The sequence below is a fragment of the Panicum virgatum genome, chromosome 3K (assembly GCF_016808335.1).
Source record: "Panicum virgatum strain AP13 chromosome 3K, P.virgatum_v5, whole genome shotgun sequence".
NCBI lineage: Eukaryota > Viridiplantae > Streptophyta > Magnoliopsida > Poales > Poaceae > Panicum > Panicum virgatum.
Window position 1 is genome coordinate 52,128,155 of NC_053138.1, and position 22,306 is coordinate 52,150,460.

The 22,306-nt window shown below is 44.2% G+C and overlaps 3 protein-coding genes across 5 annotated transcripts in view; 2 read left to right on the top strand and 1 right to left on the bottom strand.

Annotated features, from left to right (window-relative positions):
• LOC120701026 (deaminated glutathione amidase, chloroplastic/cytosolic-like) overlaps positions 1-10,989 on the top strand; it is a 50,340-nt gene extending 39,351 nt beyond the window's left edge. The window contains exons 2-10 of the mRNA XM_039985199.1: positions 6,451-6,729; positions 7,549-7,685; positions 8,057-8,185; positions 8,555-8,613; positions 9,120-9,232; positions 9,376-9,468; positions 9,817-9,919; positions 10,430-10,512; positions 10,643-10,989. Of these exons, the coding sequence (XP_039841133.1) occupies positions 6,451-6,729; positions 7,549-7,685; positions 8,057-8,185; positions 8,555-8,613; positions 9,120-9,232; positions 9,376-9,468; positions 9,817-9,919; positions 10,430-10,512; positions 10,643-10,687 (1,041 nt within the window). The 3' untranslated portion in view covers positions 10,688-10,989. The remainder of the gene's footprint in view (positions 1-6,450; positions 6,730-7,548; positions 7,686-8,056; positions 8,186-8,554; positions 8,614-9,119; positions 9,233-9,375; positions 9,469-9,816; positions 9,920-10,429; positions 10,513-10,642) is intronic.
• Positions 10,990-11,467: 478 nt separating this feature from the next.
• Positions 11,468-15,149, top strand: LOC120699555 (DNAJ protein JJJ1 homolog). The gene is made up of 3 exons (XM_039983562.1): positions 11,468-13,235; positions 14,442-14,500; positions 14,603-15,149. Exons 1-3 carry the CDS (start codon positions 11,541-11,543, stop codon positions 14,673-14,675), a joined length of 1,827 nt encoding a protein of 608 aa, XP_039839496.1. The 5' UTR covers positions 11,468-11,540; the 3' UTR covers positions 14,676-15,149.
• A 41-nt stretch (positions 15,150-15,190) lies between these two features.
• On the bottom strand, positions 15,191-19,884 carry LOC120699556 (ureide permease 1-like). Of its 3 annotated transcripts, none has more exons than XM_039983563.1 (8): positions 18,602-18,970; positions 17,803-18,093; positions 17,566-17,704; positions 16,739-16,898; positions 16,526-16,569; positions 16,342-16,448; positions 15,791-16,165; positions 15,191-15,640 (listed from the first exon to the last, which is right to left on the bottom strand). In XM_039983563.1, the coding sequence occupies exons 1-8, from the start codon at positions 18,647-18,649 to the stop codon at positions 15,482-15,484; spliced, it is 1,323 nt and encodes a 440-aa protein (XP_039839497.1). In that variant the 5' UTR covers positions 18,650-18,970; the 3' UTR covers positions 15,191-15,481. The 3 variants fall into 3 exon arrangements, with proteins under 3 accessions (XP_039839497.1, XP_039839498.1, XP_039839500.1); XM_039983564.1 differs by lacking the exon at positions 18,602-18,970 and adding an exon at positions 19,562-19,884 and having other exon boundaries at positions 15,204-15,640; XM_039983566.1 differs by lacking the exon at positions 18,602-18,970 and adding an exon at positions 18,290-18,549 and having other exon boundaries at positions 15,204-15,640.
• Between the last annotated feature and the right edge of the window lie 2,422 nt (positions 19,885-22,306).

Consider the following 22,306-nt stretch of genomic DNA (forward strand, 5'->3'; position numbering starts at 1 on the left):
CTGGAGCATCGGTTTAACCGACGATAAGAAATTTTGTCAGCCTTTCCCAACGGCTCTTTTGGGGTGTGTGGGCTATATATACCCCCAAGGCTGGGTCATTTGAGGATGCTGGAGTTGCTAGAGCATACTACACTTGAAGAACACCTCCATCCACCATAGAGCTTCATTGTACATCATATAGGCTTGAGCACACTTGTGAGAGTGCTTTGTGCTTGTAATAGGGATTAGTTCTTGCGAGAGCTCCTTTGAGAGAAGTCTTGCTGCGGCAAGCATCTTGTGTACTCGTCGTGTGACTCTCTGACTTAGTGTGGAGTGGCAACGACACTTTGTGCGGGGAAGGAGACCCCTCTTGGTGAGAAGCTCCAATAGTGAAGATGATGCCATGGGTGACGCTTTGAGAGAGACGGTGGCGGTGGCCTTGTCTTGGTGACTTGGGGTCACTTAGCCTTTGCTTGCCGGGAGCCTTGGGGGTGAACGCAAGACGGTGATCAAGCGAAGAGACTCGGCATCACACTTGTTCGTGTTGGACAAGTGACCGTGGACGTAGGGAGGGACTTGGTGTCCTAACCGAACCACGTTAAATCATGTGTCTTGGTGTCTTCACGGGAGTTTGCATATTCTCTCCCTTACTTCTTTACTTACCGTATTACGTTTCCGCATTTACTCTATCTTGCGTATCTTCACTTTCCTAGTTAGTTTGATTAGGATTGGCTATATGTTGCAAGTCTTTTAGGGGTAAGTAGAGAGTAGCTTAGATAAACCTTAGTCATAACTAGCATGTGTAGGACGTGTTATGTTTATCTCATGCAAAAAGTTTGAGCCCTAGGATAGAAAGCGATTAGCGATCCTATTCACCCCCTCGCCCTCTATGGTCGGACACCCCAGTGATCCTTACAATTGCCTTACGAGATGGCCGCGATTACAATCACACGGTGGGAAATCCGCACTCCATATCAGGCGGCAGATAGCGACAGACTCATTTGAATTGAGTCTTATCACCTCCTAGTATGCTCATCATACGGGACCCGCACACGTATGAAACACGTGAGCTATTCTAAAGGACTACCAAGAATGCTTACCTTGCTCACCTGAGCGTAGGTGCGTCGTTACAGAATATTAGATACCAGTTATGCAAGAAAGTAAGTTTTAACAGAATGTAAAGTGCTGGAAGTGCTGGAATAAAATAGATATATAGATGCCACCATAGCTAATAAAACCTAGATATGGCATACGAGCTATCTATCTTATTCCTTAGCGCAACTAGCGTCAAACTTTTGAAACCGAACATTTTGCAAGCCAAAAAGTTAGTTTTAAACTTAATTAAGCATACAAGTAATCATCCCCAGTGCGTTTCGGCTCTGATACCAGCTGTAACAGAACCGCCTAAATTAAACCAGTTTAAGTGCGCTAACTATCATTTTAAGTGTTAATCAAGCCACCGCGCACTTAAAATGGTGTAATCCGGCAGCCTACTGGGTTAAGGATCGAAAACACTAGAAGTCTCACCTGAAAGCGAGCACAGATGATTACATGCAAACAGAAGTTTCTCAAATTTAAATTACAAAATAGAGCTTAACAAAATGAGTTTATCTAAAATATCAGAGTTCAACAAGCAACGGAATTTAAATAGAAGTTTGATTCAAAAATCACGATACTACGAAGACGTGAGGATGTCACATCGAGCCCACCAATGTGAACCCTGGTTAGCTCCAACCAGCAGCAGCTACCTGAAAATAGGGTAACAAGAAACCCTGAGTATACTAATACTCCGCAAGACTTACCCGACACAGGTATACTTAGCCCACTATCTAGACATGCAAAGTTTTTTGGCTCTGGAGTTTATTTTTGCTGGAAAGCAACTAATAGTGGATCCTTACTTTCAATATTTTAGCTCAAATTTAATGTAAAAATATCAACTAGGTTTGCATAACAATTAGAGCAAACATGGTGTATCACGTTATATTTTTCCCAAGAGTAACCCAAACATATCTCATCACATTGCCATTTTCGTTCCACTGGTTTACTACGATGTGACAGAGAGATCAAGACTCTCATAACCGTGAGTCACGGCGAATCGATCCGATTTAGCCTTGCAAGGTGGACCTAACTCATACGACACATGCAAACCACGCCGGGCCACACACGTCAACTGTTCTCGTCATTACCACGACACCTAAACCACGCCTGCCAAAACCCGGGTGAAGGGCCCCTCTTGGTGAACTCCCGGAGTACCCGGAGGCGACATACACTCCAACACCCGCCATCATTCCACTCTCAGAGTAGCAGGCCGCAGTTCGAGCTATCGTTGTAAATCAGGTCTACAGCTTACCGGTTTCGACTACCTCCTACTTCCGGCATGTGGTTAGTACTGTTCAATCCTCGATCAATGTGCCAACAACGGTACGGTCCTCAATCGACACAGGCGGAGGTCCACTTTCCATACATTCCATATCCATAATCCAATTCCTCTCCGCCCGGTCTCCATTTTTCTTTTCTCACAGATTCATTCTCAAACCACTTTGCCATAAGTAACAAGGACCTATAGCTCGCGAGTGACAGGAATCACTCGACTTCTACCGAGTCCTAATTAAGCATGGCAGTACTAACGACCTGCACACTAATAGAGTAACTGAGGAAACTTAGGGATCATGCATCTACGGTTCCAATCAACTCCTAGAAACGGAAATGCACAATAATTATATAATAAACATTGAATACCGAAATTAAGGGTTATGCTCCGGGGCTTGCTTGGGTTTGATACAAAGTCAGTTAGTTAGCTTGTAGTCTTGCACCGGCTTGACATCATCCCAGTCCAAGCATGCACTCCAGTCGGTCCTTCCGTCTTCTGGATTGGTCCACCCGTGCACCATCTTCTGGCTCGGCTTCAACATTGCCCTCTGGTTCCACGTGTCGCACATCTAGTGTACCTAGATGATATACAATGATGTAAATGCAATGCAATTAAAGGAAAGACATGACTGGGCAACATTTATCGAGTGAATACAACAACCAAGTTCAAAAGGCAAAGGAGTTGGTGCTACAATACGAGAGTTCAGGTTCAATTTATTTTAGCCTGAAGTGTTTCCTACTAAAAAGCATTACTAGCTTGCTTAGAAAAGGCTAAGCAAGGATATAAAGCAAGATAGAACAAATAGAACAATTTATTTTACTAGCAAGTAACTTCAGCAAGCCCAACAAAAGCAACCTACGAACTGATCATAACAGAGTTGGAATAATCTACAACTGAACAAAATATATTTCTGAAAAGTGCACATGCAGAAAAAGGATTTACCTAACAATATAAAAGAAAACTATAATTAGGAACTAGACAAAGTATTAGACAACACCTTTAAATTAGCATTAAGCATATTAACACTAGTTATGACAACCAAAGTAAACATCTAATTAACTTTTAATTAGAAAAACTAGATGAGAGAATATTAATCAAATTAAATCTATATTTAATTTTAAAAACAGGAACCACGACACAACGACACTACTAAAAGATGGCTTACGCTAAAACAAAACTAACGCAACAAGAACTAGCTTAAACGGAGCTAAAACGAGGAAGATATGGCTAAAACAAGGTTCCGGGGACTTGATTGCGAGAAAACAGAGCTTCCAGGGGCTGGATCTGAAGAAATGAGGGGCTAGAACATAAATAAAGGTTAGATCCAGGGGCTAGATAGCGAAAAGGTGGGTCCTTGATGGCGGGTTCTATTTTCAAAAAGCTCAGGGGCTAAAACAGAAAGAAAAGGACCTTCCTGGAATTACTTTTGAACTAGTGTGGACTGCGGGTTGATTCTAAAGAAACATAGGGTCTCTTTTGCAAAAGCATCAGAGATGGATCTGGTTGGCTCGGTCTAAATCTGATCTAGACCGTTGGATCAAGATCCGAGGGTTGAGGCGGCTCGACTCGGCTCAGGCGCGGCTACGGCTCAGCGGGCGGTCGGGTCGACGGCTCTAGACACGAGCGGGCGGCTGGCGGCTCGGCGCGCAGCTCAGGGGCGGTTCCGGGCGGGCGAGCGGCGCGGGGCGCTGGCAGTCGGCGGTGTGCGGCGGCAGGATCGCCGGAGTTGCCATGGATGGCGCTTCGGGGCCGGTTCGGGTGAGGAAAATGCCAGGGAGGGAGAGGTTAGCATGGGGAAGGCGATGGCGGGGTCGAAACGGTGAGGAGGCGGCTGGAGCATGCCCGTCGGCGGCGGGGTGCGGGCATGATGCTCCGGCGAGCAATTGCCGAGGCACGGGTGTAGGAGAGAGAGGGGAAACAAGACCGGGACTTCCTCACCACGTTGCAGAGCTCCGGTGATAGTTTGTTGTCGGGGAGAAGCGTCGATGAAGGAGATCGACGACGGTAGAGCTTTGGTCGCGGCGGTGGCGGCGCACCGGAGGCCCTGGGTGGTGGTGGCCGGTCCAACGAGCATCTGCGGGCGACGGGGAAGCTCGTTAACAGGTTGGGTTGGGCGGAGGGAGGCCGAAGCAAGGGCTCCAATGTGAGCTCGGCGGGGCGGCGGCCATGGCGTGCGGCGGTGGCGAGCTCGGCCCGTGGCCGCGGCGGCCATGGCTCAGCGCTGGAAGGCAGGGCGAGCACCGCGTGGCGTGCGCCAGCGACGCAGGCGCGGCGTGGGCGCAGGCAGGCGGATGGAGTGCGGCTGCGCGGGACGCGCGCGGCGTGCAGAGCAGGCGGCCAGCGAGCGCACAGAGGAGGTGGCGAGGAGACGAGCTTGAGAAGATTTGGGAATGGGCAATGCGGCCTCGGGAAGAGGATAAGGACGCCCGCACAGAGAGTGAGGATCGCCGGTGCGGTGACGCGTGGAGTCGTCGGTGCCGGGTCATGGTATGGGCAGCGTACGGGAAAGAACATGGGAGCACAATGCCCATTCTTGAAACATTTTGACCCGATTTTGACCATCCAGAACTCAAAATTTCATATAGAGACTTGAAATTTGACCAAAATAGAAATTGTAGAGGAAGAGAAAATCTACAACTTTTGTTTTGGGCGAAGGTTGATTTGGAGCTCGGATTAGGAAGAAAAACAAGATCGAACATAGCTAAGTTGATGAACACTATGCGTGCCTAATTAACTCTAATGACCAAATTAGGATCATGATTAGCAAATTAAGCACAAAATTAACACCGGGGTGTTACAGTAAGAAGTGGAACATTTATGATTCATAATATGGTTGAATGCAAATATATCTTCTACCATGTTTGTGTAGATAGGTGCTTACATAGACTTGTTAATCCAACTAGAATCTGAAAGCTAAAGTTTGAAAGTAAGCATCTACTCTTTATTGTTTTTCAGCAAAAGAAAATCTAGAGCCTCCACAAACCCATCATGTCTAGTTAAAGGGATGTTATATACCCTTAGTCGAGTAAGTCTTGTTGAGTATTAGTATACTCAGTCTTGCTTTTGACTTTGTTTTCAGATAACTCTTGGAATGCTTGGTGAGATTGACGTCATATACGAGCTTCATTATGATGTCATATAATATTGTTAGATATCGTTTTCTTTACTTATCTACTTTCAAATTTCTGAGGTATCCTGTTTAAATTCTCAAACTCAGTTTGTAATAACATTTACTATTAAAGTTGATATTGTAAATTTATGGTTATTATAATCTCTGGACTCACCTTCGAGTGAGGTATGTTGTTTCGATCCGAAATACAGTGGTGTTATCGGGATTTTACCTGACAGACTGTCAAATTTACGTGCGTGTTAACTATTTTAGCGGTAATAGTGATGGTTAGCACACTTAAACCGGATTAATTTAGACGGTTCTGCCACACCAACATTCAAAATGGTGTCTGTTATTTTTTTCTTTTGCATCCTCCACAGTCTAAATCGAAAGTGTTTTTTTGTTTAAGTTGTCCCTTATTCGTTGGAAGAACAAATGATTAGCGTCTCACAGAGACGAAATCCTGCGGCATCCGAATCCTGCATAAAAAAATTACTGTTTTCCAACACAACGGTTTGAGAAGGTTTTACACCATCAAGAACTCATCATGAACATGGCAGTGTTGCTATCATTTTTTTTAGAAAGGTGTTGCTATCAATTTCACAATTGCAGCTACTTGCAAAAGAAAAAAAAATCACCATTGAGGCTAATTTAAAAGGTAACATATCAGTGCAAACTAATTTTTTCGTGCAAACCGTGCAAACTTAAATTTGGATCATTGGATCAAACATCTAAGGGGCAGGGGAATTGGATAATTTTACAATTAACCGTCTACTCTTGGATTGAGTAATCACACTTTTGCAAAACTCCTTCTCACCCTCTCTGGGCTCTTCCTTGAATATTGATCGGATGACTTAGATTTGTACATATTGATATTTGCAAATCTCCTGTTATTTGCATGATTTGCACGAAAATATTAGTTTGTACATATTGATATGTTCTCGATTTAAAAAGCGGCGGCCGCAATGGTGAAACTGATAGCAAATAGCAGGTGGGCCCGCCAAAGGCAAGGCAAAGCATTGGGCCTCCTCCGATCCAACGGCCAGCAAGAGTCCACGTGGCGGATCGTCGCAGGGCCCGGGCCTCCCTCGCGGCATCGCTCTTCCCCATCGCCGCCGCCGCCGCCGCGAGGCTCCGATTCCGCCCCAGCTTCCGCGGCATGGCCTCCGCTTCCGCCGCGGCGGGTGCGCCGGCGAGGGTGGGCGTGGTGCAGATGACCTCCGTGGGGGACGTCGACGCCAACTACGCCACCTGCTTCCGCCTCGCCAAGGCAAGCGCCCCCCCCCCCCTCCCGCCCGTTGACCCTAGGTAGATCGCAGCTGTTAGTGATGGTGTCTGCGGCGAGTAGGGCGGAGAACGCGCCCTCCTACCTGACATTACTCGCAGCTTAGCAAGTGATGGTTAAGTTTTCGTGGTGAGTAGATTTGTCAGTGACGCAGAGAAGATGCAGCGCCAATGCCCAGCAGCCGATTGAATTGGGGGAACCAAATTTTGGGAGGGGAAATACTCGGATATGGGAAGAAATGGATGCCACAGTTCAAATGCTCATGTGGGATAAGAGAAATTTCTTCCTTTTTTGAAAAGAATTTTCCCGATTTTTCATGGGCAGGTGCCGATTAATCGGAGTGGAAAAATTTGATAGGATGTTTTTAATGTGTCCACTGTAATTTGCGTGAACCCATTGAATGTCGATTGAAACTTGGAAGTGACCGTTCCTGTTGTACATCAATGCAATGCACAACCAGCTTTGCTTCCTGTAGAAGGACAGAGCTAAGCAATCTTCAAACATGGAACATCATGCCATTTTGTGATCCCTCCATTTTTAAATACATGACAAGGATAGATAATTACTGAAAATATGAACTAATTACCTTGTCCTATATTGTATCTGATGTTCACGAAACCGTTGTCAATAAGGCTAATAGATTTTAGTAGTTACTAGTTAGTACCCTTAGATGCCCCATTGTATTTACCATGATAATATGCTTGTTGTTTCGTAATGTTAGGTTCTCTTAATTTGCTTCTTCTAGATGCCCTGATTTTGTTATCAATAATGCTGAGTAGACTAACATGGTGTGTTTTATTTTAGGAAGCAGCTGCATTTGGAGTGAAATTTCTTTGTTTTCCCGAGGTCTTCTCATTCATTGGATCCAAGGATGGCGAGTCTGTTAAGCTAGCTGAACCATTAGATGGGCCAATAATGCAGAGATATTGCTCACTTGCAAAGTGAGTGAGAACAGAATTGTTGGTTTTCTTTTTATATTTCACATCTGTCTCATCTCAATGTGAATAGACTATAGAGTGAATCATTTAATGTCCCAGAATGCACCTGTATTCAGGGTTAGATATTCTTTTTGTGTAATTTGAATCTTCTTTTTTTAATCTCACACAAATATCTTTTTACCATGGCTTTGTGTTATGCTCCCCTGTCCTATCTATTAGCTGATTTGAAGACTTCTTTTAGCTCATAGGCATGTACACAAGAATATTTAACACTTCTACACTTTCCTTTTAACTGCATCCACAATGTTTTTATGACATTTTGATTTTCTGTTAGTGGAACTGGCACTTGACTTATCAGAACGTTACTTTGGCAGAGAATCAGGCATGTGGTTATCTCTTGGTGGGTTCCAGGAAAAGGGACCTGATGATTCTCACCAGTACAATACTCATGTATTAATTGATGATTCTGGAAAAGTTAGGAGCTCATATCAAAAAATACATTTGTAAGTTCAAGTGTTCAACTTTCACATCTGCGACGAAAACTTCCTTTCAGAAATATAGGCAAACAGCTAGAACTTAAATCACTTGTGTTTTCTATTGTAAAAGGCGGGCTTAATGATGCATCTTCCATGTGTAGATTCTTTTTATTTTTTGCGTCAATAAGGAAACATGATTACCACATCTCTCTATTCCAGTGCTACAAGTTGGTTGTTTTTTTTACCAGGGAAACACTGCTCATATGATAAAATTTAAAACATGGTGACATTTCAGCTAAGTAGTCATAACACAGAATTATATTTACAAATGTTTCTGTCAAAATGATAAACATTTGGTATCAAAGTGGCTGATCATTCTTTTCTTTTGTGGCAAAGGTTTGATGTTGATGTACCTGGCAATATGGTGTACAAGGAAAGTCGTTTCACAACTGCAGGTAACTGTATATTTCCAAGAGTATCTGTTTTCTGGCAAAGATTGATCTATGATATATGTAAATCGATGTTGGTTAAACAACTGCTGTATGAGTTGAATTTTTCCATATTGATGTTGTCAGGCAATGTGTCCATGAAACTATTCGAAGCATACACATAACAGGGTCATACAATACAAATTTACTCTTATAATAAATTTTATGCCTAAGCAACCTTATGCGCTTTCTATAAATTTCTTCTAGTTACAACAACCCAAGATCATTCAAATACCTATAAGATATTTAAGAATTGCATGTAGCCATTTGTTTATAATCATTCTTGCCTTGTTTGTTCTGACTACTGAGTACCTTATATTGAGCTAAATAGTTGTGGTAAAAAGTTATATCACGTTGACTTGACTGCTATTGTAGTACTGTCTTCCATAAAGTAGTATCTGCTGTTATAATATCAGATGGCAGTTAATTCCTTATATGTGATTTTTTTTGTGATGTGTTATCTCTCTTATCAGGCAATACAATTGTTGCTGTGGATAGTCCTTTTGGACGGCTGGGTCTTACTGTTTGCTATGATTTGAGATTCCCAGAGCTTTATCAAATTTTGCGCTTTAAGCATGAAGCACAGGTGGTTATGCATTCTAATATACTGTACACAAACTATATTATTGGTTATATGGAATTGGAATGCCTGCCTATTATACCCCCTTAAGAAAGTGTAGGGCTATTGCATATTTTCTGGTCCTGTCTTAATAAGTTTGTTTTTTATAGGTGTTACTAGTACCCTCCGCATTCACAAAGGTAACCGGGGAGGCACACTGGGAAGTTCTCCTCCGTGCTCGTGCAATTGAGACACAATGTTATGTATGTAAATCAACTCCTATCTTCTCATTTGCTTGTGTATTTGTTCGATTATTTTGTATTTTTGAGTTATTTGCAACATGAAAATAGATAATATAAAGTTAATGCTGAACAAATAACAGCATCTTCTTATTTTTGTAATTTTACATAATGGAGAATGTGTTCAAACCATATTGCTAGGTTATCTATTTGAAAATCCACTATGTGCATATTTGTGATTTGCCAATTCAAAACGAATGAGCTATGCTTATTTCAAAATCCTTCGTTTATGTGATGTCTGAAATATGTAAATCAGTTTGGCCTTGCATGATCTAAGCAAGTTAAATAAAGAAATTCCCAAACAATTTATAGGTTATTGCTGCGGCTCAAGCTGGAAAGCATAATGAGAAAAGAGAGAGCTATGGCGATTCAATAATTATTGACCCATGGGGAACAGTGATAGCTCGCCTTCCAGGTATACCTTTTACATCTCCATTTGCTAAGTTAGGTTTCTTTTGCGTATTTTCACTGGGATTTGTTTGTTCAAGATTTATCTGATTACTTCAATACCTCGTTTCGTAACTTCCATATATAATTTTATTTCCTCTGAATTAATCATCAACGGCCCTGTTTGTTTCCGATTATAATCGGCTTATCGGTGGAAATAAGCGATAATCCCACCAAACGCCTCGATTATTTTCGCTTCTCTGGTAATCCGCTTCAGAGATTTGAACTACGAGAAGCGAGATTCGAGAAGCGAGAAAATCTTCGCTTCTCTCGTCCACGCTTAGATTATAAGCTAAGCAAAAACAAACAGGGCCAACATTCGCTACATTGATATGATTGCCGTGGAGAAATAAAATTGGCCAGTTATTGCATACTGCATGTTTGTGTTGGTGTTCTTTTTATCCCAACGCTATGTGAAACAACTGTTATACACATACACTGGACGCATTGGTTGATTAAAAAAAATTTGTGACCACAGATCGGCTCTCCACTGGATTTGCAGTTGCAGATCTTGATTTGTCTAAAGTTGAGGCTGTGAGAACTCGAATGCCAATCTCAGAGGTACTAGTGCTTTCCGGGGACCAACCTCACTTTTTCTGTGAAGGAACTTATGTTCGAAGTTCATTCAAACAGAACCAGAAGTGTTTTTGTCTATAACAGTTTACTCGTATCCTATGTTTTGCTTTTGCAGCACCGGAAGTTCGACAGCGATTGGAAATCCTCAAATCAACAATAGCTCAGAACTGGTCCTGTGTTTCCTCTGTTTGTACATCTACATTTGGCAAATTCGTTTATATGCACAACTGCCGCAGTTTGAATGGTTTGTTTGGGGACCCTCCAGTAGGACAAAGATGTAGCACAAAATAAGCAGCGGTGACGACGGCGGCACTGGGTAGAAATTCATGTATGACAGTATAAGACACTTGCTACTAGCTGGAAATTTGGAATGTGCATTCAGACGTCACACTGAGCATGCGAATGATCTGCTGTTGTATCGTGAGCTAGAAATTGATTAAACTGATGCCCTGTTTAGTTCCTTCAAATTTTTCTACAGTACCCATCACATCGAATCTTCGGACATATACATGGAGTATTAAATACAGTTGGAAAAAATAATTAATTACACAGTTTAATTGTAAATGATTCATCTTTTAATCCTAATTAGTTCATGATTGGATATTAATTGCCAAATAATAATAAAAGTGCTATAGTTTCAAAATCTAAAAATTTTCCCCAACTAAACTAGGCCTGAGATGCTTGAATCCGCACATGCGAAGCACAAAAAAGTTGTTCAATTAATCTCTACATTCAAAATGTCACGACACAAGTTTGACGAGAGAGAGAGAAGCAAAGTGCTATGAGATGTATTCCATCTCCAAAAGTCCAAACTATTAGGTATTTTTTTTTGAAAAGAAGGTAAAAATACGTAGTACTCCACAAGTAGCCGTAGCCGTATCCTTGTCCGCGTCAAATTACAACTTTGTCCTCAAAGAGAGACAAAAACAAGTTAGACCCGCCGTGAATCCCCCTCCTCGCCCTTCCTCCGGACGCGACGCCTCCGGAGCCCAAACCCTAGCGCGGCGGCGGCCATGGCGTCCGCGGCGGCGGGCGGCGCGCCGAAGCGCTGCTACTACGAGGTCCTGGGCCTCTCCCGCGACTGCTCCCCTACCGACATCAAGCTCGCCTTCCGCCGCCTCGCGCTCTCCCTCCACCCCGACAAGCAGCCCCCCGGCGCCGACCTCGCCGCCGCCACCGCCGCCTTCCAGGAGCTCCAGCACGCGCACTCCGTCCTCTCCGACCCGCAGGAGCGCGCCTACTACGACTCCCACCGCTCCCAGATCCTCTTCTCCGACGCCTCCGCCGCCGGCGCCAAGTCCGCCTCCCCGGTCCCGGACCTCTTTGCCTTCTTCTCCTCCTCCGCCTTCTCCGGCTTCTCCGACACCGGCCGCGGCTTCTACAAGGTCTACGGCGACGTCTTCGACAGGGTCTTCGCGCAGGAGCTCGCCTACGCGCGCCGGATGGGGGTCCCCGAACCCGCCGCGCCGCCGGTCATCGGGAACCTCGATTCCCCCTACGCGCAGGTCACCGCCTTCTACAATTACTGGCTGGGCTTCGGCTCGGTCATGGACTTTGGGTGGGCAGCCGAGTGGGACGCCGCGCGCGGGGAGAACCGCCGCGTCCGCAGGCTCATGGAGGAGGACAACAAGAAGGCCATGCGCAAGGCGCGGCGGGAGTACAATGACGCCGTCAGGGGCCTCGCCGCGTTCTGCAAGAAGAGGGACAAGAGGGTGGTGGACATGGCGCTGAAGAAGAAAGCAGAGGAGGAGAAGAGGAGGGCTGAGGAGAAAGAGAGGAAGAAGGAGGAGGAGAAGAGGAAGAAGGAGCGTGTGATGTCGTATCAGGAGCCTGATTGGGCGAGGGGGGATGAAGAGGAAGGCCTGTACGACGAGGAGGAAGAGGAGATGAAGGCCAAGAGAAAGGAGGAGTTGTACTGCGTGGCGTGTAATAAGAAGTTCAAATCGGATAAGCAGTGGAAGAACCATGAGCAGTCGAAGAAGCATAGGGATAAGATCGCTGAGCTGAGAATGGCGTTTAAGGAAGAGGAGGAGTCTTTGAAGGAGGCAGAGGAGGAAGGGGAAGGCGATTGGAATGAAATTGATGTGGGGTTTGATTTTAAGCCTACCCAGGAGTCGGATGATGAGAGTGCATTTTCAGATGCCGTGGAAGAGTTGGCTGAAGAGTTGGAGGAAGGCTTGGAGGTGCGTGATAAAAAGAATGATGATAAGGTTTCCGATAGCGCAGAGCAGGAGGTTGGTTCATATGATGAGGCCAGTGTATTGGAGGCAATGCTGTCAAGCCGCAAAAACAGGAAGGGTGGTTATGTGGCTCCTCCAGAGGAAGCTTTGTCAGGTGCTGCTGAGGATGATGACGATGATAGAAGTTCTGAAATTAATAACACAAAAAGGAAAGGACGTAGGAGACGGGCAGCAAAGAAGGAACAAGATGAAGGTACTTATGACGATAATGAGCAGCATGGTAAAAGTGAGGCTAAGGCTCAGGAGTCCGGCCATGGTAATGATGTCGATGATAAGATGGAAGGGCCATCCTCTTCTAACGACGACAGTGCTTCAGCAAGCAAGGAAGATAATCAGAATGGAAAAAACAGCAATCCTAAAAAGAACAAAAAGAACAAGAAAGGCGCAGAAAAGAAAATTGTTTCTACTGATCAGAAGAGCACATCAAAGGCTGACCAGAAGAGCACATCAAAGGGGAAGAAGCAAAAGGTACATATACTATCTTTCCTTTTCCAAGCTAATACTTCATTCACATTTCAGTCTTACTTCTATATTTTGCAATAAGTTGCTGTTGCATTTGTTATAGAACCCTGTATGCTATTCAGTCGTTTCCATGCTTTTAATTTGAACCACATGTGTACAGTGTACACCTAACTGACTAATGCCTGAAACCATGCATTCCGAATGTTTGTACTTTGAAACATTTGGGGTACTTGTTACTTCAGAACTTATATTTATAACATTGCATGGTGCATATGACAAGATGTTTTTAGCCAGGCATCATTTGAGGACCGTCCTAAGAGTTAAAAATATATTGGTAATGCAGTTCCTAATGGTCATAGAGAAAGACATTGATTAGATTAGTTACTAGCCAGCTGGTACTGAGGAGAGGTAGTTTGATGACCATGTAGAAAGTTTCTTACTCTTCTTAGTGTGGACTTCAACCATTTTAAACTGGCATTTGGGTAGTACTCTATTATACCTTTTATGAGTTACGACAATGGCAGGTGACTAGAACTGTCATCCGGCATATTGAGAATGTTGATGACATTGAACTAGGCAGTTTGCTTACACCCTTAGTAAAACAACCTTCAGGGTCTGGTCGCCTTTTACATACCTTTAATGTATTCCACTGTTGTTTCGTAAAACAAAATTTGGTCGCAGCATTTTTTTTAATTGATTTGCCCTCATGTCTAGTCCAGATACAAAATGGGTTGCATGTTCTAAAAATTACAACTCCCATTGATCTTACTTCTTCACCTCTGACAATTTGGAAAATAAAGTTGGGATGATTAAAAGTATGAAAAGCAGTTAGGAGTAACATAAAGAAAAAATAAAAAACATGATTGGTTGCATATGTATGCTGTGACATGATTGGCTTTGGCAACTCTAGCCTATTCTTATGCTCTATATTTTTGCTTGCGCTTTGCACCCCTGTCTAAACCCACCCAATTTTGGGAAGGTCCCTTGTTTTCACTGTTGCGATGAATTGTATACCATATGTGTCTATATTTGATTCGAAAACTTATATCACACACACGTTTGTGAGATGTTGTTTGATATCATCCAATTGTAAGTTGCACATATTCAGAGCATGCATAAGTTTACTTGCTCCTATTATGGGCAAGAAACATCCATTAACTGACTAATTGTACATGTTCTGTTTCAATGATAACACCTGGTATATTGTATCAGGAGGTCTCAAAAGCACCCAGTAATGATTGTGAAACCTGTGGAGGAACTTTTGAGTCAAGGTAAGTCTATTTTCCCCCTCTTCCCTTTCCCAGTACTACGTTGCGATCATACCTTAGAATTGGTAAGAATAAGTGGTTAAGCTGGAAATGGTCTCCTTGCAGGAACAAGTTGTTCTCTCACTTGGAAGAAACAGGTCATGCGATGCTAAAGATGCGCCAGAAAAATCGTGGATGAGGGAAATAACTCAAAAAAACTCCTGAACATTTTTTGACTTGTTGATTCCAGTAGTTAGCACATAACAGCATGATTCTATTATTTATTATGGCCCAATTTTGATCTGTAATGGACCCTGGACCAGAATTTTCCTTCCGTCTCCGTGTAGTGTGGATAGGTGATGTTGTTTTGGTTACAATGCCCTTGTGGTACAGAGGTAGAAAGAAAGGTTTGATGAGTTATCTTAGCAGCTTATGTCATGATCGTCAATCTTTTACACCTAGTCTTGACCTTGTACTGCGAATTGGTGGTATAATCTTATAATGTCTCTGTGGTATACTGAACAACATGAATGCTATGAAAATTATGTTGTGAACCAGCCTGTAAGGGTGTAGTGCCGGTCTGTTGCTCTGTAACTGACAATTTGTATGGTAAGACGGTGGGAGTACTGGTATCATGCTAGATGTCTACTTGGCATACTAGCTAATGGCTTCCTATCTCATGTTTTAGACATTTTCACCCTGCTCACAATAATGAATAACATAAGGATACTGATAAACTTTCTGGAACAATTTCATTTCATATCCTATCAGCAAGTTCCCTTTGGAAAGAATATATAAACAACTACTAACAATCCAAACACAAATATTTCTTATGTACATCTTCGTTCTACTGAAAATTTCGTGAATGGAATGGAATACCCTCCCATTTGCTTCCTGGAGCAGGGTCCCTTGCTTTGCTGCTCGAATTTCTTTTGCGTCTTGACTGCAAGAGTAGTTTGCGCTTGCAAACACAAGATGAGCAACACTTGAAGAACAACAGGGGGATCACTTCGTGCTCCTGTGACCTGATGAAGCCATGAGCGTTGCCACGGCAGCGATGAACATGAACAGCATGAAACCGAGCAGGATGTAGGTCTTCCGCGATGACTTCCGGTACTCACCGAACAGCATTATGCCCCAGAATGTGCTGACAAGCGGCAGCGCCTGATGAAAACAGCAATCAGAATCTCCATCAATGATTCATAACGCTAAAAAGTTGTCTTCTCAGTAGTATTTCTGTGAGATGCTCATTCCGAAGATTCAGAGTTTTGGGTTTACATCAGTTTGAAGAATGGACAAGCACTCAAGGCATACCTGAACAGCATCAGCAGCTGCATAGCCGGCAGCCTGGCCACCCATGAACTGGAACCCGTTGCCGAACCCGCAGAGCAAACCGGCGAGGAGAGCCCACTGCCGGCCGTTCCAGTCATTGAGGTAGGCCTTGAAGGAGGACTTGGGCACGCCGGCCATTGGGCGGTAGAGGAACAGGATGTTCAGCCCGATGCCGATGACAAAGCACGAGATGGAGAAGTAGAAGAAGGCGGTGTACACCACCAGGTGTGGCACGCCATCCTTAAGGGTGTGCCACTGATCGTTGGTGGCCAGGTTGAATGCCGGGGAGAAGAGCGAGAAGCACACACCGGAGAAGAAGACGATGCCAAGTCCGATGAAGGTGCTTGATCCGAAGACCTGCGCGGAGAAAATTGGACAAGCAGATCAGTCCAGTGCATGGAAACAGCCATGCTCTTCTTTCAGCAAAATATTTTGTTTCTGAAGACTGGAGTTTTCAACAAAATGTTTGGAAGAAAGGCTAATTTTATCGCTCTTGTTTCCGATAGGATGAATCAGATGACAAAACAGGTTACCTTAATTGATCGCCTCTCTTCGAGCTCAATGAGGTACTCTGCTGTCCCTGCCTCAGCTCTGGTAACATGCTTGGTTCCAGAGGGATTCTCCAAGTCCTTGGGAGCGTCTGAAAGTGGAGAAGTTACTAACAGACACCATCTGCAGGAAATCAATAGTAGTAGCTCCGAAACTCTGACAATGTACCTTTGTCAGGGATTCCTTTACTTGGTTCCACACTTCCATTTGCTCTGTAAATTATGGTTGTCATGGCTCAGTGAATACACGATGCAAATGGAAAGAATTCCGAAGTGGTTCAGTTGCAGATGTGGCTTAGAGGCTTATACAGAGAAGACTATAAAAGATACACTTTGTTATAGAGCTTTAAAGTTCAGAAAAACATGGAACACAATTACACACCCAAGTTTGTTGGAGGCATTGAGTTTCTCCTCGTTATCGGCGGCATTGGAGGCATGGACAGCGGAGCCAAGGATGACGGCAACAAGGAAGCATGCCACACCGGCGAACAGAATCTCTGCCTTGTTAATGCGGTTGTCCAGGAAGTAGTTCAGTGTCGTGCCTGAAAAACACATGGAACAGTACATGATATATATATATATATATATATATATATATATATAAACATTCAAAACTCAGGGAGACAAACAAGACTTCTGTTAACACATCGACAATAGTTATTTTTTTTACAAATTCAGCATATACTTGAGATATTTGTCCAACCAACTGTCAACTGCCCCAAAATTATACTAAGGATGCTCTTTAAAAGACGAACTACAGATGTACTTCTATTTCGTAAGCTGCTAGTAACATTTCTTCGGCTGTTTAAGTTCACACATATTGACCTGATAAATGGGCTTGTTTACAACTAATAGGCCAATTTGCTCAAGAAAATTGTTCTCTCAGATAACAACGGCACGATTTGCTTGCACCTAAAAAGATATTTGTGTCAACATTTTCCTTTTCCTCGTAAGCAACATCTTCTCTGTTGTTTATTCCTAAACTCTGAATCAAGCAAATTCCATGTATGAGAAAAGAAGCTAATGTTTTTTTTTGAGGAGAAAAAAAAGAAGCTAATCTATATTGATGATCCCTCCCATGTGAATTTGTGATCAATAACGATGGTGACATGATCAAGAATGAGTGGTGCCTCATCACCAAAAAGATAGCCAACAACAATGATACTTGTTGCAAGTTGGAACCTGACAGGGAGGAGTGGTTTCACCAACCTATCACCACCACCATGCTGGAGCTGATAACCTCAGTCACCGAGAGACCCACATACGCCCAAGCATACTGGGTCGACAGGTTCCCAATGCTGAGGACCACACCTCCTGCCATGGCGAACAGCACGGAGGGCCAGTTGTCCTTCAACACAAAAACCATTCGAAATTTCAGAATCAGCGCCCTGGGCTGATGATTTCGTTGCAAGAATGTTCCAATCAGTCAGCAAGAATGTTTCTTACCTGGCCGAGCTGGGTGAAGAAGTTGGGCATGCCGTCCTTGCTGTCCCCGAGCTGGCCGAAGGTGAGCGCGATGAGCACGGCGGCGAGGAGGTTTGTGAGGGAGTAGTCCAGGTAGGTGTGCTGTGGCAGCCGGCCCCGGCGCTCCAGGAGTGTGAGCACGGCCGGCCAGGTGCCCAGGAACAGGAGCGACGCCAGCATCAGCGCGATGGCGCCGCCCTTGTCCTCGATCAGGTACATCGTGAGGTCGGCTCTGATGGAGGACAAGGAGCTCAGGAGAGGGCCTTGGAGCACCTGCAGGGAGGGAGCAAATGGTTTCAGCAAATGTCAGAGACTTGGGACACTAGTTTGTGTCCAGCTGATGAAGAAGCTGGAATCTGTGAACTGAATCTATTTTTATGGGGAAGTTCTCGTCATCTCCACAACTGATCGTTCAGACTTTTTTTTGTGGCGTTTGCTAAAAATGAAACTGAAGAATCAAAAGTCGTACCTAATTTTGAAGATGCTATCTTTTTTCAGCTATTCTACACATCCGAAATGTTCATTTCTTCTTACTTTTAGATCAAGCAACATAAATATCAGAAGGAGACTCCAATTATTGAGGACCAAACATGAACAAGAAAGCATCCCTCCGGCTACAGTCCCCACGGATGAGATTCAGATTTAGATCCTTGATTCTTCAGAGCAGGGGAAGATTCACCCCCCCAAAAATTCCCATCCAAGAACACATCAAGAAGGGGGGAGAAAATGGAAAAGGGGAAGAAAAAGAAGAAGAAGAGCAAGGAACCCAAGCACCGCCTACCTCGTGGCAAGTGAGCGGAGAGGACGCACATGCAAGAACATGGTCCATGGCCGTCTTACTCTTATAGCAGCGACAAGCACTGAAACTCGCGAAAACAATCCCCCTGCCAGGCCACTGACTGAAAAGTCCAACTTGATCCGCACAAGTTTGACTCGTGCGGCGGACGCGAGTTTGTGGCGTCGACAACCTCCAGATTCACCAATGGCGTGGAAGCTTTATGGGATGGTGGGAATGGAGGAGATGTGAAGGAACGGACAAGCAATGCCCTCATCACCGTTGGACTTTATTGCTGGGGTGACAGTGACCCCCTGGCGGCCTCGTCCAAGCAATGTTCAGAAAGATTTGGAAAGAACATTTCTGAAGACATGGTGTATAATACAGGGAGCACCTTTTCATCTAGAAAAATGATGCTGTTAAATGTTAACTAATAATTACTATTAGTATGATTTTTTTGGTTTAGAAAGCTACTGAATTTGGCCCAAAAAATAAGCAAACAGGAAAGTATTAACTAGCAGAATTAGAGTAGTGCACTCATGGATCAGTCAGAGCATCATCAGAGGTAAATTAAACAACTATAAACACGTCTCCTTCGCTCGTGTCATATTCAAAGAAAGCAGCACTATCGAAATGCTCTGCATCTGCATGAATCCAACAAGGAAATGCGAAAAAAAAAGGAGAGAAAATCCCCCATCTTTTTCACTAATCTAACAAAGATCAAGGCGTGCACACCCCAGCAAGACACGGCGTCGCCCGGCCGTCCGTCGGGAACAACCAAGCCGGTTGCGCGCGCTCGCCGGAGGGATTCAGACCAGGAGCGTCTCAATAACGAACAGCTCGCCGGAGCTAGTTGGTTTCCGGCGGGCAGAACGGCGAGCAGCAGCGGCCGCGCGCCGGCAGCCGCGCCGAATCGCAAACCGGAAACGAGGAACGGATAAGAACGGAGGGGCGGCGGACAGATACCTCAGAGCCGGACGACGACGACGGCGGCGGCGGCGGCGAGCACGTCCCTCTCCTGATCTCCTCTTCCTCCCTTGGTCTCTCCTTGGGAGAGGAAGCCGCCAAGAACTCGCCCGGGACAAACCGAGGTGGCTAGATGGCTTATAAAACCCTGCTGCGGTGGCGGATTCTTGAGCTGCGCGGAGAGATTCTTCCCCTTTATGGCGCCGGCCTTTGACTCCGGATCTGGCCGGGGGGCGGTTGGAACGGCAGATTCTCCCGCCGCCGATCGATGATCAGTCAGAGATTCCCGCGCCATTCGGCTGGGTTTGTTCTGCTTCTGCTCCCCCACTCGCTCTCCTCCGCAGTATGTGGATGTGCGGTTGATTCGCGTGCCACTGAAAGTCTGAAACCCAATGCAGAGTCTCTTTTTTGTTTCTTTTCCAAACAATCTTAGGTGCACCAAAAGGAACACAAGTTTATTAGGTGCATCTTATGAACATGTTTTAAAAAACCTAGATCAACAGGTTTGGATATTGACGATAGGCAGGTTTAGATATTGACGTTGCCTATCGCTGAAAGAATAATCAGACATATTTATACAAGCACATGTGTTTAGTTAGCCGTAAAAACTAGAATGTGATGGACGTATTCCATTTAAGAAACATAACCGACTGAGATACGATCAGGACGCTGGACGCGCAAAAGCCAAACATGTACAAAAGTCTCCCATTTTCCCATTCCATCAAGTACAATAAGCCACCGGTACGAATTTGAAATTCCCATCGCTGAAAAGACAGACAAAGGCAAATCCTCTGCACAAGCTGGAAGAGTAACCCTATTGTTCAGATTCCTTTTCTTTTATTCCCCTTGTATTGTTTTGTAGTATTGATTACTACTTGGAATATTAGCTGGTTTTGGCCACGCTTGATTTGCTCCAGGCTCGAATTAGTTGGCGTTTGGATCATGCCTTCCACTATGTATAAAAAGGAATATCTTCAGTTGTTCGATCAAGCTGTTCTGTTCATGTGGCCGGTGCTCGTTATTCAGGCTACCAGCTCATGATCATCATGCCATGTATGTAATGGGAGCACGGCATAGCCAACGAAAAAAAATACATGTTTATAAAAAAACAAAAAATATACCTTGGACTAGTACTCGTACGTGTAGCATGTGTGAAAAGGGGCACCGGAAAATGGTCTCCAAAAGAGCAGAGAGCATGCCTTGTGGCAACTTGCATTGTCAAAGCACGTGCCGTCGCCCCCGCGTAAACTTTTACCTTTGTCATCAGCTTAGGCTCTAGTTGTTTATTTAAGCTAGCTAGGCACACGACCGAGGTTTCGATAAGTTTCAAGGATATATTATACATGTTACCTGGGGAAGCATGCTAGCTGGTAGAGCATTGCTATGTCCATCCAGGAAATTAATTAACCGTGTGCTAGAACGATATGCGAGGGTGCGAACGATCCAATATACTCCCTTCATCCTATATGAAGAGTGCAAGTTTCAGATTAAAAGACTCTCGTACTCTTATTTGTTTGCCACGTGCGGTTAGTTTTTGCGTGCAATCACATCTAACCACTTAATTAGACAAATAGTTATGACCCAACCTCTAAAATTGCATTTTTTTGGAATTTTTTCAAACACAGAATTACATTTTTTTTATGAGACGGAAGGAGTATATCTTTAAAGTGTCCATATAGGGACGAGTGTGAGCATTAGCGTTTGTATTGTCTTTGGAAAAGAAAACTCATGTATATTTCTAAAAGTAGATCTATTCCCTCACACCATTTTCCTCGTATAAATTATCATTATCTCCTTACCTCATCTTAATAAAACAAGTAAATGCAGTTGATAAATTTATCCAAAATATACTTCATAATAATAATATATCAACCATACTACACGGTCAATAACGTACCCGTCCATCCGAGTGAATCCGAGTGAGTCATCCACCGGGGTGACTACGCTGTCATATTCATACAAGTCGAATTGGCACTTGCTCCCCAGCATCTGATTAAAATTGTCCCTACCCTTGGGGGGACTCGTTTCTCCTTTTGCTCACTTTGACCTAGCTCGCTCCGATGATGTCAAGCTCAAGTTGGACGGACGTGTCTCGAGATGTGGACACGTGTCGGCCACGCGACCGTACGATGCATGGGCAACACGCATACCCCTGCCGAGGTTGACCCGGCTCGTCTGACAGCGGCGATATCTTTGACCTGCCTGATACTGACAGTTTGTTTGTTTATTCTAACTGGTTTGGAATCATCCTCACTTATTGACAGAGAGCTGCAGCGGTGACAGAACCGAATCTACAACTGCCGGCCGTAATTTGCCGGTCAGGCAGTGAGTGTCCAAACAAGTAGAGAATTTCTTCGATGCTGACCGGCCCATGAGTTGTGGAATTCGTTGGGCCGCACTCACGTGGGCTGGGCAAGGATTCACCACACCAAATTCTATGGGGCTCACGCGCTACATCTTGGCAGCAAGTGTGCTTATTGGTGGTACCATTTTTTCCTTCTCCCTAGACGTTTTAGTTTGAATAGCACAAATATTCGTGTGCTATGACTGCTGCTAACCTTTTTTTTTCGGGTCTAGTTATTTGCTACTTCCTCCGTTCTAAAATGTAGATCATATTGACTTTTCTAGATTTATATATTTTACTATATAACTAGACATATATTATATCTAGATGCATAGTAAATAATACAAATCTAGAAAAGTCAAAACGTCATACATCTTAGAATGGAGGGAGTACCTCTTATC

Excerpts from the sequence above, each read along its gene's own strand:
- LOC120699555 (XM_039983562.1), top strand. The coding sequence starts at position 11,541 with ATGGCGTCCGCGGCGGCGGGCGGCGCGCCGAAGCGCTGCTACTACGAG. Across the intron at positions 13,236-14,441 it reads CAAAGGGGAAGAAGCAAAAG|GAGGTCTCAAAAGCACCCAG; the intron begins GTACATATACTA and ends ATATTGTATCAG. Across the intron at positions 14,501-14,602 it reads GGAGGAACTTTTGAGTCAAG|GAACAAGTTGTTCTCTCACT; the intron begins GTAAGTCTATTT and ends GTCTCCTTGCAG.
- LOC120699556 (XM_039983563.1), bottom strand. The coding sequence starts at position 18,649 with ATGGACCATGTTCTTGCATGTGCGTCCTCTCCGCTCACTTGCCACGAG. Across the intron at positions 18,094-18,601 it reads CTCCGCTCACTTGCCACGAG|GTGCTCCAAGGCCCTCTCCT; the intron begins GTAGGCGGTGCT and ends CCCTCCCTGCAG. Across the intron at positions 16,899-17,565 it reads CAGCATGGTGGTGGTGATAG|GCACGACACTGAACTACTTC; the intron begins GTTGGTGAAACC and ends TGTGTTTTTCAG.